This window comes from Phallusia mammillata, chromosome 5 (assembly GCF_965637545.1).
Source record: "Phallusia mammillata chromosome 5, kaPhaMamm4.hap1.1, whole genome shotgun sequence".
Taxonomy (NCBI): Eukaryota; Metazoa; Chordata; class Ascidiacea; order Phlebobranchia; family Ascidiidae; genus Phallusia; species Phallusia mammillata.
This window is the reverse complement of record NC_137256.1, coordinates 19,162,539-19,176,717: the sequence shown is the minus strand read 5'-3', so window position 1 is coordinate 19,176,717 and position 14,179 is coordinate 19,162,539. Positions and strand designations below refer to the sequence as shown.

The following is a 14,179-nucleotide window of genomic DNA, read 5'->3' as shown; positions in this document are numbered from 1 at the left end:
TAAAATCAAGGGGAGAGTCTGTTTTGATGAGCAAAAGTTGAGATTTTACCTTGTTCTGCGCAAACATTCTTTTAGAGCAGTGGTTTTTAACCTTTGGATCGTGACCCTCTTTGGGGTTGTTTGCCATTTTGCTGGGGGCCGCGAAGGCTTTTGACAAACAATAAAAAAATATTTCTCTGCAATAAAAAAGCATTTATAAACAATAAATAAAGTAAACTATTCAATTGGAACTTATTTTGTGCTACTCTATGAAACAAATGCTTTATTCCGATTAAAGAAAAACAAATGCTTTATTTCGTCACTATACAGAAGATAATTCAAGTACCACAACGCGGCGTGAGCAAACGAAAGTCGAAACATGCATTAAAATGGGACAATACATATGATTTCTTGTGTGATGTACCAGGATACCCGATGGTGTACGGAAACCGAATAAGGACCAGGCTTGGATCCTTGTTGATTCCAGTGATCATAAAAAAGTAAATTTTAGAGGGTCCCCAGTTACATTTGATTGCTATCTTATATCCTTGACAAAAACCCACATTACCTATTTAGCAATTATATATTGCGAAAAGTTGCGTCACATGCGCGGTGAACAACCAGTACGTAAAACTGGACAGGTAAACTATGCGGCCTGCGCGAGTCATTTTTCAACTTATCCGTCCCGCAGTTAAAAAAAGTTTGGTGACCCCTGGTGTAGAGGAAAAGGTTTTGCTGAGACTACTTAAGAGTTCACATGAAGGCAGCAGTTTAAGTTTAAAACAGCTAAACACCAGCACAGTCTAAACGCATATGAAGTATCTTCATGATCGCCAAACTTTTGGGACTGTAAATATTTGTGGGACAATACCACAGGTGCTGCTGCCACTTCGATAACAGAATAATAATAGTACTATGGGTAAACATACAGGTCTGCTTGCGGTGATGAAGCTTACCATATTAACAACAAATTACCATATTAACAGCCAATTCAAAACCTAGGAACCAATACTGCGTCTGCGTGTCTATTGTCCGTCCATACGCCTCATTGTTTGCTGTGGCAATTTAAAGAGTGCGACATGAATTTTAAAACCAGGTTTAGTTAATAATTGTTCGCCTACTGGTTTTGTTTGCCAGCTACCGGTACCCATTAAAATGTAAATCGTTGTGACGATCAACACAAAAGAGGAACTTGTAATCGTATGGGAATTCAATCTTACTGCTGGTTTGTGTGAGGGCCAGGTGCGTTTAATTCGGTGCATTATAGAAGTTTGTCAGTTAGTTTGTCACAATTCTCAAATTTGGTAACACTTCAGCATTCTAGACAGATAATTTGCTAAAGTTTGTTTTATACTTCAATAGTTTCAATATTTAAAAGATTACTTTTTAAAATCTTTTATAAAATAAAACAAGTCGACTTTAAGAAATGATTAGAATGGCATTAATGGCTAATAACAACAACATAATATATGTCGCGTGTTGTCAACAGGAAATGTAAAGGTTAAGATTAGGGTAGATTTCAAAAGCTTTGATCAGTGACTTTACCACTCTTACCCCAGCTTATATGAAATTTATTTGTACCGAAAACAACCAAATTGTGGTAAGTGACATAAAAGCAAAATCAACATCACTTTTTACAAATAGGCCTAAACATAAATTTTGCACTCTATCCAGTGCCCTGCTTCAGTGCGTTGTATCCTAGCCTAGGAGTTTCACTTTTACCGTTACTTGAACTATCTTGGCTTGAACCCGTGTGCAAATAGTTAGGCGAGAAAATCCTAAATTGAAATTAAATTGTGACAAGTTTAACGCCACTTTTACAGATGAACTGGTATGGTGTTGTTGGAATACTGCTATACTCTGCAAACATGCGTTTAGCGTGAAACATGTATGACGTCGCTTATCATATTACAAACACGAGGATTAATTAATTAAGTAGGCCCGATGCATTTCGCTAACAACGACGTAAGTTGTTACATCATTCATTTTACATCACTTTGTTTTTCCAGAAGGATAAGAAATCCGTTTCGAAAAAGTGGTTAACTGTGAATATAACCGATAGAGTTAGTTGGGTCAGAAACAGGAACCAATACTACCTGTCTATTGTTTACCCACGCATTTGTCTGTCGTACAATTCACGAACGCGTCACAAACTTTGAAACCAAGGTTTAATTTATTGTTCCGCTATTCGCTTCAGTGGTTTGTGACGGAACATTTTAATAGGTGGTAGAACAACCTAGGACGTGGTGGGAGGCAACAAATCCAAGCAATAAACACACTATAACAATTAAACCTAGAAATCAACAGTGAAGGTCGTTTGTCCTTTTTTACAGCACCATCGGTAGTCAACCAAACGCAAAGTGTAGCCTACAAACTTACATTAGCTCATTTAGATAAACGCAAGTATCTCTTACGGTCTATTTTTGGGATCTGTTCATGTTTTGTGTGGCAAAAAGAACCAGTTGGACTGAATTCAGATTTAATTGTTTTGCGATTAGAAAAATCTTGTCGAAATAGAGCCGAGGGCAGAAAGGTATAGTTTTCCATCACACCACTTGTTTGAATAAAAAGCACTGTTTAGAGTTTAGAAAAAGGGGAATGAACATGTTGCTTTGCTCAACACAAGGCTTAGTTCGTTGTGTTCCGCTCTACTCTCTACTTGTTATAGAATGAATTGACTTGCCACTGACACTCTTTCGTAACTTGATCCCAACGGTACAAATTCAGGCAACCAAGTGGAACGACAACGTTGGCCATTTAATCGGTGCAGAGTGTACCAGCTCGAAAACGCGATAAAATCGTGAATGCGAAAATGTTGAGCCGCAATATAACATAAAGTAATAAACTTTTTTGAATAGAATGGTTGGAATAGAGGACAGGTTTGCTCGCGTTGATGACACTTACCATATTAAAACAAGGGAATTAATTTACATTGCCGAATCTTGTTTCCAATCATTTAAAATCAAAACGGTTAGTGGCAATGCCCATGTGTAAATCATTGGTTTTACACAAGTCACAGGGAACGTGTTTAATTCAGCACATAAGGTTAAGATCTGTACGCTTTCGTTTGTTTCTAATCTATAATTTGGTAACATTTATCAGTAAAGGCTTCAATTTTATTTATCTTATTTTCATGATTTAAATCACTTGTTTTTGTACTTCCGCTTATAAGAGGTGCTTAGCTGTAAATAACCAGTTACAGTTACCTGGGTTAGAAATGAGGAACCGATACAGCGTGCCCGCCGTACGCCCACGCCTTATTATTTGCCTTTGCAAATCAAAAACGAGTCACAAACGTTGAAACCTACGGTTCGTTTAAGGTTCTGCTCTTTCGCTTCGGGTGGCCTGACAGAACGTATTAAAATGTAAATAGGTGTAATAATCAACTGTGGTGTCATACAAAATTGAAAACTTGAATTGGTAGTTTCAGCACATATAGGTTAAGGCCTCATAATATTTTGTTTTTCGTCTAAAGTTTGGTTACACCACATAGGCTTGATTAAAATTCGTTCCTTTGCACACAAAAAACGCATTTAGACTAATAGGTTGCTGAAATTGAAAAAAATATCCGTGTTTAACTTCAAGCAATATATTGTTTATATACATCAACCATTTCAAAAAGAAGGTTTTAGCAATGGAAACCGCCAAACATTCAGAACCAGAATATATGACTTTTGAAGACTGGATTGGAAAATACGGTAAAAATATAACTTTTTGTGATACCAGTTGCTAGAAAGAATGTGTTATACAATAAAATCGTACTACACCATGGTTTTAACGCATTAATAGCTGGGAAACAAAACATTAGCAAAAATTACAAACACATTGATAATATTGTGCACTGTGGCATGGGTTTTTAGAAAAAGAATATGATTCTCTGGAAGTCCAAAATGAACGTAAAGACATTTGGAACCAGAACCTCGAAATTGTCAAACAACATAACCAGGAGTATGAAAAAGGACAACGTAGATACAGAATACTGCAGACCCGATATAGTGATCAGGTAAAGGTAAACTTATGAAGTGGCAAATGAAAATTATTCGTTTTTACCAAACAACTTAACTAAAGTTTGAATAAATGTTCATTTATATTTTCGCTTCTGTTAAAACATTTAAACGAACTTTTAGTGATTTAATGTTGTTGCCATAAGTAATGGGATTTGTTTCCAAGTCTTAAGTTCAAACAATACATTGGTTGACTTAGTGTATGCACAGTTACAGCAACAGCAACCGTTGTCATACAGAAATTGGAAGAATTGTCATGGATGAGTTGCAAGCCGAAACTGGTAGTGGGGGCTGCTGCATTTTCTGAACTAGCACATGATCAACACGAACCACCAGGGGCTGACAACGAAACTGGAGCTATCCCTGAAAGCGTTGATTGGAGAGAACGCGATCCCGATTGTCTTACAGAAGTTAAAAACCAATATCCATTACCTGTTTGTTGGATATTTAGTGCAGTAAGTGTTTAAATCAGTGTATGAACGACGAAGTTAATGTTTTTACCGTATTAATGAAATCAATGTCTCCATGTGCCAAGTTTAAAAAAAATCACACGGTTTATCTTAAAACATGAAAATAAGAATCTAACACCTTTTTTCGTTTGTTAGGTTTCCGCAGTGGAATCGCACAACAAAATTGTTAACGGCGAACTGGTTAATTTGTCTGTTCAACAACTGGTTGATTGTATGGATGGTGGGGATCAGAAAGGACGGCTTGATATCGCATTTCACTATATTGCGAATAAAGGTTTAATCCGTCAAAGTGACTATCCACAAAGTGCACCTTTTCAGGTTTAACTTAATTTATTTATTTTAAACTGCATTTACAAGGAATTTGAATTTAACTTTATGTAACATGCACATCAATAAAATTGCGAAATGGTGTTTTTTCATTTATTAGACACAACCTTTGTCCTCCAATGATGTTTCTTTTTTAAAAAAAATTCAGCGTGATAACTGTAAGTCGGAGGGAATGAATGTTGCAGTCGAACTCGACCGGTCAAGGTTTAATTATGTTAGGGAAACGGAAGAAGATCTGGAAGCCGCTGTGTCTCGCCATGGACCGGTGTGTGTCACGCTAAAATTTTCTCATCTTCTCCAGCTGCACAAACTTTTGGCAATGTCAAACTCACAAGGTAAATGATATCCCAGCCGTTAAGTTACTAAATATGTCGTCTGAAAAAGTAGATTTAAATGTTTACTTTTGTTTGTCCAACTTTTGGCATTGCGCGTTTTTTAAATAGGCCTATTTCACTTGCTATCCACTTGTGACAAGGTCAAATGAATTTTAAGCAGAAATTGTACCCATTAAACTGCATTCATTTTACATGTTGTTTAAACTTGATGCTGGAACAGAAATATTTTACGACGACGGTCTTATTCCATGGAATGAAAATGTCGTTGAATATCATGCTGTGTTAGTGGTGGGGTATGGCTATCATTCAGAGGGTGATGGCACTGGTACCGATAGGTTCTGGATTATTAAAAACAGGTAAAGAACATAGTATAGTTTTTTAATGTAACGTCAGGAATCTGCGCGCCTGGTACCGCGCTGGCGTCACACTAGATCAGTGGTTCTTAACCTTTTTTCTGTTGTTACCCACAAACTGTTTTGATGGATATCAATTACCCCTTTTTAGAAAAACATCGCCTAATATAGCTTGCAATCCAAAATAAACCCACAGAAAAACAAAGTCATTATTTATTGTACATTCAAAGGTTCATTTCAAATGCAGTTAATGGGAAGGTTGATACTGCTTTTTAGCTACTAAGCATGCAAATCTGATTATCAAGAATCTAAAGATAACTATTACAGAAAATCTATGTTACCCCTTTTAAAATGCCCAATTACCCCTTTGGGGGTAATTACCCACAGGTTAAGAACCACTGCACTAGATCATAAATCAAATTTCTGGAAACGCGTGAATTGTATTTGAGCACGTCAACACGGTAATCACGTTCACGTTCACAATTTTCTGCGAAGAAAACATTCACTCAAGAATGGAAATCGTTTTTATGCCAGCAGAAATAAAGCTTACCAGAGTTTTGGACCAGGGTATCACATATATAAATATCTTGACATCAAAAGCATTCTGCAAACATAAAAACGTATCATTCAAATGTACGGCAATAGGCAACTTTAATGCACAGCTCAATTCAATTCAATGTTTTATTTATTTGTGACGCTTTGAAATTTAAATAATTGCACAACCAAAATAAAACGAACGTAGTAACTGCGCGACCGGGTCAGTGAGAGCCAAACATTGGCCATCGAGTCACTTGACCCGTTACTATTCACTTAATAATTAAAAGGGGAAGGGACGGAGGGTAATAAATGGATAAGTGGAATGTTGCAAAGGCAACATTAGTCATTCTCATTAGAGTTATAAAGTTAGCATTACCATCTATTAATGACAAACAAATTATATTTAGTCACTTTCATTACTTTATCCAAAGTTTGCAAACTTATATAAGTCAGCAACTAACGAGTAACGAACTACACGTGGTCCAAACTTTTATGTAGAATTTGCTCAATACTAAACGGCCAAAAGCACAGTGGAGAAAAAGAAATTACAAGGGTATTGTTACGTCATTGGGGATTTAGGTATTGTGGTGCAATCACACCACGCGAGATGTGACGTTGGTATACGGTTGAGTGATTTACGATGTTACTTTAACCATAAATTTAACCGAAAATAAAAGCAAAGGCAATATGATACTAATTTTTAATATAAGCGAATGATTTTAGACTTTTTAAAGCCTGCAGTGTCTTTGTATTTCAGTTGGGGTTGTGACAATAATTCCGGTTATCAGAGAATTTGCAAAGGTAGAGTCGACTTCGGTCCGAAAGTATGTGATGCAATGTATCCAGTGGTGAAAAAGGAGACATAAGGTAGAGCCCAAGGCGCCCTGGATCTCAAAACTAAACAAGACAAATTTTTGAAACGTTTGCTGTCATGTTTCATTATTTTGCGCTTTTGTGATTGTTTTTTAGTCAGAAAAAAATCAAGGTATATAATCCACTATTTTGGCCTTGTTTTTAATAAAAGTGGTTGATCAGGAGAATTTCAGTTGTGTTTCTAATGCAGGGGTGTCCAACCTTTTTGGCCAAAGGGCCACATGCGGTTTCCGATTGCGCGGGCCACTTGAGTGTTACTGCTAATTTGGAATCTTAGAAATAGCTGTCTTATAATTTCTAATTAAAATCCTCACACCAAAATTCTAATCTTAGAAATGTGTATTATCCTCGTTTATAATCAAAAGAACAATAAACACACCAAGATATAGTTAAGTCAACAAAGGTTTTCCCACTTGTTGACATTTCAATGTTAAGTTTGGACCTGATTTTCTGTAATAAGCTTGGCAATATTCGGTAAGACTGACGATGGAGCAATGTGAAGCGATTTTTCCGTATGGCTGTCAGAAATTACTGATCTTACAGGGGATTTGAAGTCACATGTCAACATTTCTTAGAAAGTTCTGTTGGCGTTACTTGCTTTTTGTTTCCTGTTTGGCATAATTTATATCACTGCAGAGTGCAAAAGATGTTTACTGCTAAATGCGTTTTGCGCGAGTCTCTGATACCAGATGTATCTCAATGAACAAAGATACTTACTGACTGACTCTTCAAGCACGAGTCAGATTGTGAAGTAACAATGTAGAAATTGTGATGCGTAACAATGCGCGTTGTGACGCAACAAAGGTAACTTGAACAGTTGTGTATTACTTTATTAACAAAGAAATAAAGCAAACAATAAATGTCAATTTTTCGAAATGAAAGTTCGCCAAAAATTACGTAGGCCAGTGGTTCTTAACCTTTTTTCCTTGCTGCACCCCTTTCAAATCACCAACCAATTTTCGCACCCCCTTGCAAATCACTAACCAATTTTCGCTCCCCCTTCTGTAATTGCTTAAATAGAATAGACCTAACCAACCTTAATGATTCAGCATCCCCGCACCCCTAGGAACAGTTCTCGCACCCCTTGGGGGTGCGTGCACCCTAGGTTAAGAACCCCTGACGTAGGCGATTTAGTTGCCAATATGAGTCATTTCAAAAAATACCACGCGAGCCACTCAGAATCTTCCTGCGGGCCACATGTTATGAAAGCATGTTATATACGTGTTTTAAACAACTGCAGCTACCGCAAGTTCGTCGCTACCACCAGATTAAGTCACAAATAAAATATATTGCTTGATTTTGTATGGTATACCGGAAGTTTGGGTTACTCGAATTTATAACTAAAAAAAAATGTCAAATATTGTAAAAATAGATTAAAATTCAAACGCCCAACGCACAAAAATATTTTTCAGTACACAAACACGTTTAATGCATATTTAAAAAGTGTTTTTTATGCGTTGAAACTTCGTTATTGTTCACTTGATGGTCAAAATAAGTGTAGAATAAACAGTTAATAAATAACTTTCGTCCATTAAGAAACATTCAGCAAATAGCCTATACCAGTGGTCGGTAACCGCCGGTCCGCCAGTAGTTCGTTGCCGGGCCGTATGTTTTTCAGGTTAAATGCTTTAAAACATTTTGCCCAAGTTTTCCGGGGATGATAAACTAATTTAGCCGTTTGATCGCTAAATATTTGTAGTTTTTTAAAGGTCGGTCCGCGATAAAATTTCAGTTTTAAAAACAGTCCGCAGAGCAAAAAAGGTTGCCGACCCCTGGCCTATACAACCGATCGGATTGCTGCTTGCATGGTGAGGAGAAACACAAATAGTTTGGTCGAATTTAACAAAACTGCCAAATAGTCGGTTTTAGTCGAGTTTTATTTCAGTCGTTTTAGTACATATGTATTTCTTACATATGCACTCCATTTTTAAAATGACAAAACGACTACTGACACCGTCGGTGACGAGTAAAATCCACAATCGTTTTCAAAAAGTAATTAGTCTAAACGCACATTATTCTTATACAATGTACATATTTGTGACTTACAGCCTTCACGTGGCTCTCAAATTCTCAAAAGTACTTACCGATTAGTCAGTACTTTTTTGTTTCTATAGTCCACAAAACACACAATTCACATAGAAATCAAAAGCAGTCCTCTTTTACGGTCGCCGTGTCGGCTAAAGGTAGGCATTAAAACCAGATTATTTTTATCGTTATAAATCTTCCTCTGTGACATAACAGGTGCTAAAACAAAGCACATTTGTACCCATTGTAATGTCTAGTTTAATAGTTGTAAGTTAAAGAGTTCGGCAAAGTAATCAGTCAAGGTATAAATCATTAAGAAAAGTTTGCTTTTTTGCCATTAAAATTCAAGTATCTACCCTTGTTTTACGGTAAAAAGCGGGTAAATAGCATACATTAGCACCTGAATTTTGTGAAAAATGTTGCTTTATTGTTTAATGAATATTTATGTATATTTTTTTAAACAAACTTTTCATCTAAGTGTTACTAAATGCATGTTTTATATATTTTTTCAGCTTCAAGATGTTTAGTGTGGGGGCAAAGATCATCAAACCAAACAATGAAAGACCAGATGAATTTGAGACTTCCATATCTCAGGCTATTCTCGAGTTGGAGCATAATAGTGACTTGAAGACACATTTACGTGAACTTTACATAACTGCTGCCAAGGTGAGTAAATCCATTTTATTCAGGCGTATGTAAATACTGCATGGCTGCTGTGCTGCAGAGTATGGCAGCTGCACAAGCTTTGGTTTTTAATTTTTTTGAGTTGTTGCTGAAATTTGCACCAAAGGCTCTTTAGTTGCCCTGCCTTGACCTATGTCGCTTGCAGTGTGTCTGCATAAACTGGACTTGCACAAGGATTTAAGGGACATGTTGGTCCTGTACACTCGAGATCTTGTCGGAAATTGCCAGGGTTGGGTAACGAGTCCTATCAGTCGAGTCTCAAGTCAAGTCAGTAGGGGTTCGAGTCACAAGTCACAAGGGGTTAGAGTCTCAAGTCGAGTCAAGTCAAATGAGGTTCGAGTCCCAAGTCGAGTCAAGTCATTAGCGGTTCGAGTCAAGACAAGTCCCAAAAGGTTTTGCAAGGAAAGGCTAAAGGTTTAGATAGTTAATCTATTTGAATGCTTCATCTCGACTTTTTAACCTTAAAATTGGACACCGCTTAATTACAGTGAACATATCCCACCAACGTCCCTTTCTTAGAGTAGGGTCAACTTCAATGAAAAACGTTAATTGACACTCATTAAACAGTGTGGAAAAGAAAGTCAATCTGTTCAAAGGAGTTTTTCAAAACTAAAAATTTAAATTTTACTGCATGCGCTTGAGCGTTTGTTCAGTAATATAAGCACTTAAAAGCAAATACATAGCCTTGACATGTACTGCATTCGATTACCTTAACCCAAACAATAAGTACAACGCTTAATGCCAGCGTAAGAAAGTTTGTGCATGTACAGTAGCAGCGACTTCGTTACGTTAAAATTAAGCAAAAACAACTTCGAATAGCATAGTAAATTGCTGCTGTTGTTCAGTTGAAGCCAACTGAACAGGTTATTAATTATAAGAAATTTCCATTTTGTTGGTGAAAGAACGAGTCCGAGTCAAGTCTCTACTGAGACGAGTCCAAGTCAAGTCGAGTCTTTTCACAATTGAGACTCAAGTCAAGTCTTTTAAAAAGGTGACTCGAGTCGAGTCACTGACTTGAGTCTCCCCATCACTGGAAATTGCCATGTTCTGCTAACTGGCACAGTGGCCGAGTGTTATTTACAGACTGCCTTTTATTTCCTACATTTGTTACCTAAACCATGCTGTATATTTTTTTCGAAAATACACTAAGCATGTTTTTAGCTGATAATAGCCCATGATTACATCAAACATGTGGTTTTTACTTGTAACATTTTTACACTCATAAAATTTTAAATAGATATGAAATTTGTATCCCATTTATTTGTTACTTAAATAGTTTCACTTTTGTACACAGGAAGTTGATGTTGGTTCTGGTCGCAAAGCTGTCATCATCTTTGTCCCTGTCCCTCAACTCCGACAGTTCCAGAAGATCCAAGTCAGACTTGTTCGTGAGCTGGAGAAAAAATTCAGCGGAAAACATATTGTTTTCATTGCACAGGTACTTACACTGCTCTTATACAGTGTCATTTATAATAGTTGCAATCAATTTACCACAGGTAAAAAACATCATTGTGCTGCAAATAAACATGGTTTGTATTTCTGCAACAGGACATAATATTTTCTTGTTGTTTTCAACCCTCTAGCAATAGGTAATTTCCACCTGTTGGGTGCCTAGTTATAACTTTTTGTGATTATTGCTTTTCATGTGCAGACATAAATACATTTTTTAATCTCACATTTGATCCTTTTTTAACTTTGTATTGATTTGATGTGGTCAATATTGTCCACATTTGTGGCTGTAATACTTCCTGCTACATGTAAATAAGATATAAAATGTATACTTAGGTTATTTGTTCTATTTTTTCCTTTGTCTTCGTATTTAAAAGTAAACATGATTGTTTGCTTTTTTGAACAGAGGAGGATTCTTCCCAAGCCAACCAGGAAGACAAGAATCAAGAACAAGCAAAAGCGGCCAAGAAGGTTACCCTTTTGTCACAGCAATTAGTTTTAAAAATGCCAACTACCACTAACACCACTTAAAATTACTCAACCATTTTTTAGTGCCTTTGAACTAGTGATGGGACGATACCAGGTTTTAAAGCGAGTACCGATACCGAGTACGAGTACCACATGTATATACCTTCGATACTGAGTACTTAAGTGTAGTGTTGTACTTAGTTGTATATCACTGGTTAATTTACCTCCCATGGTCGGGGTACAGGCGTGCACACACACATGCCGAATACATGATAGAGAAAAAGATATACTTAATCTGGCAAAACTTTTTTCCACTTTTGTGCTGTCCGAAGCAAATATTGGCATAAAGTTGCCCGTATTTATATGGTGTAAATCGGCCTTAGGTACTCGCATGTGGTATCGAAAACTGAGACAAAATATTTCGATACCGAGTACGAGTATCGATACCACTGAAATAGATCGATACTGAGTACCAGGTACTCGTCCCATCACTACTTTGTACCCATTAAATTTGTCCATGGGAATTTTTTAAGCTGTTTGTTTTACATCTCAGTATTAGACCTAAAAATTCAATTTGTTGTTCACAGTCGAACTTTGACAGCTGTTCATGACAACATCTTGGAAGATCTTGTTTTCCCTGCCGAGATTGTTGGCAAGCGAACAAGAGTCAAGCTCGACTGCTCGCGCATCATTAAGATTCATCTTGACAAAGCTCAACAAAACAATGTTGAACACAAGGTTAGCTGATCATTTTTTTACTTTACCAACTGATACTTTCCATACACTTCTGCCTTTACAAACATTGTTTTGTGTTTAGTGATTTTGCTCCTGTTGGCATAAATGCCTTTTTTCACCATAATTATTTCAACCCAGTTTGGCTCAGTGTTGCCTAAATGGACTCTTTTTGACATCAAATGTGGGTTGTGCTTTTTTGGATGGACAAGCCAATATATTTGTAAAAATAACGTTTCGACAATCCTTATTACACCTCTTATGGGTGTGGGGTTCTGTGAACAAGAGGTTGGCTTTTTATAGGTCATTTTTTCAATGATTTACACTGGTAATATCTTCAGATTACAAAATATCCTCTTGTGCTTGCTGCACATGAATTTATCGTTTATGTAATATTAAGTGATCACTATAATAGATCTACTAACATAAAAACTCACAAAAGACAAAGTTTACTAAATGCCGCCTGGTGGTGTAAAGAACATTTCCGAATATTTAAAAGCAAAATGTGGAAAACTGCTGAGGATTGGGTGAGGTTTTTCGATAAAATAAAAATAACAATGAAACTAACCCATAAACGTAGTTCTGAACGTCAAATTCAGTTAAAACTCATTCCCAACCAGAAATTCCTCAACCCTATCCAAGTCTCACTGTTAGTTTAAATAACTGTGCTCATTATGCCTTCTATCAGTACTCAGTAGTTGTAAACTTGTGAGTCTATAATATGTTAGTAGCTTTACCGAACATGTGCCATTGATGAAAGTTGTGGCTGCTACCACATGTTATTGATGCTTGTTGTTATGGTTACAGACGGACACCTACTCCGCTGTCTACAAAAAGTTGACGGGAAAAGACATTGTCTTCGAGTTTCCCGGCGGAATTTAAATGAATAAATAACCCAATCAAAAATGTCATGCCTTTGAGTTTATCATTTAACAGACTAGAGTTCAGTGTGGTTGATTGGTATCTTATTAATGGTGATGCACCTAATCGGTTAAATTCGGTTCAGACCGATAGCAAATATTTGACAGTTTTGCCTGATCAAAAAATAATAATTACGACGTCACTCGAAGTCCTACAGAACATAAAAACAGATGTTTTACCACCAGGAAAACGGTTGCTGTGATTTTTGCGGTTGTCTGCGAATGAACTAATCTTTTGTCTGAAGGTGAGCAAAAGAAACATGTTTTTAAAAATTATAAACGTTGACGGCTTGATGTGATTTTAGTACATGTGCAATTTGAAAGATGGGGGGTACCCGAATAGGCAGAAAAGATCTGTTTGAAAATAATTTTCGTAAAAGATTTGGATTTGACCGAATCGCAACAAGTTAATCGGCGTATACCCGAACTTGGGTGTAAATAATGATTCGGCACACTAGACTGCTTATTACCAAAAATCATGTTTAATGCTCCAAAATGTGATACACATTACATTTTGGCTGAAAAAGTTGCAGTTTTAAGACCACCAAACATTTTATGTAGTCCGATGTGGAAAGGTAAAAGTAGTTTTACATAGTACTTCAGTTTATAGGTACCCTAACTGTTTGACACAGGACATTACAAATGTTGCGATTATAACTAATTACCTTCGGTAATTATTGCGAACAATAAAATATGCCATGTAAAAATCGCATCAAACACCACATCATTGCCACGTGGTCAGGTGTCACTTAATCTATCCACGTTATAATTTTTTTTGGCGTTCGAATCCCGATCAGGGTTTTCAATCTGAACGTTGGTTAGGCGCCCTAGACGATTTGGCTAAGTTTCAGCCCAATCCAGTTTTTTTCACGGGGTTCGAACCCAGGACACTTCCGGGGACGAATCCCGATCAAGCTTTTTCATGTCTGTGTGGGTCAGGCACCCTGGATCATTTGCCTAGTTTAGTATCTGCCCTTATCCAGGTTATAAAACCGCTACTCATTTTACATCGCTTAACTGCGT

At 36.8% G+C, this 14,179-nt stretch overlaps 2 protein-coding genes across 3 annotated transcripts; both read left to right on the top strand.

The window, feature by feature from the left end:
• The first annotated feature begins 3,613 nt into the window (after positions 1 to 3,613).
• On the top strand, positions 3,614 to 6,907 carry LOC145229653 (cathepsin 8-like). The gene is made up of 7 exons (XM_080094988.1): positions 3,614 to 3,677; positions 3,840 to 3,982; positions 4,223 to 4,438; positions 4,589 to 4,771; positions 4,929 to 5,115; positions 5,276 to 5,471; positions 6,763 to 6,907. Exons 1-7 carry the CDS (start codon positions 3,614 to 3,616, stop codon positions 6,869 to 6,871), a joined length of 1,098 nt encoding a protein of 365 aa, XP_079951114.1. The 3' UTR covers positions 6,872 to 6,907.
• A 2,070-nt stretch (positions 6,908 to 8,977) lies between these two features.
• On the top strand, positions 8,978 to 13,142 carry LOC145229515 (small ribosomal subunit protein eS7-like). Of its 2 annotated transcripts, none has more exons than XM_080094870.1 (6): positions 8,978 to 9,061; positions 9,416 to 9,569; positions 10,882 to 11,025; positions 11,443 to 11,507; positions 12,092 to 12,242; positions 13,044 to 13,142. In XM_080094870.1, the coding sequence occupies exons 2-6, from the start codon at positions 9,423 to 9,425 to the stop codon at positions 13,116 to 13,118; spliced, it is 582 nt and encodes a 193-aa protein (XP_079950996.1). In that variant the 5' UTR covers positions 8,978 to 9,061; positions 9,416 to 9,422; the 3' UTR covers positions 13,119 to 13,142. The 2 variants fall into 2 exon arrangements, with proteins under 2 accessions (XP_079950996.1, XP_079950997.1); XM_080094871.1 differs by lacking the exon at positions 8,978 to 9,061 and adding an exon at positions 9,080 to 9,205.
• The last annotated feature ends 1,037 nt before the right edge of the window (positions 13,143 to 14,179 follow it).

Bases quoted from the DNA above. Each gene is read 5' to 3' on its own strand.
- LOC145229515 (XM_080094870.1), top strand. From the start codon at position 9,423: ATGTTTAGTGTGGGGGCAAAGATCATCAAACCAAACAATGAAAGACCA. The intron at 11,026-11,442 runs GTACTTACACTG...TTTTTTGAACAG, and splicing joins ATATTGTTTTCATTGCACAG to AGGAGGATTCTTCCCAAGCC. The intron at 11,508-12,091 runs GTTACCCTTTTG...TGTTGTTCACAG, and splicing joins AAGCAAAAGCGGCCAAGAAG to TCGAACTTTGACAGCTGTTC.
- LOC145229653 (XM_080094988.1), top strand. From the start codon at position 3,614: ATGGAAACCGCCAAACATTCAGAACCAGAATATATGACTTTTGAAGAC. The intron at 4,439-4,588 runs GTAAGTGTTTAA...TTCGTTTGTTAG, and splicing joins TTTGTTGGATATTTAGTGCA to GTTTCCGCAGTGGAATCGCA. The intron at 5,116-5,275 runs GTAAATGATATC...AATTTTAAGCAG, and splicing joins GGCAATGTCAAACTCACAAG to AAATTGTACCCATTAAACTG.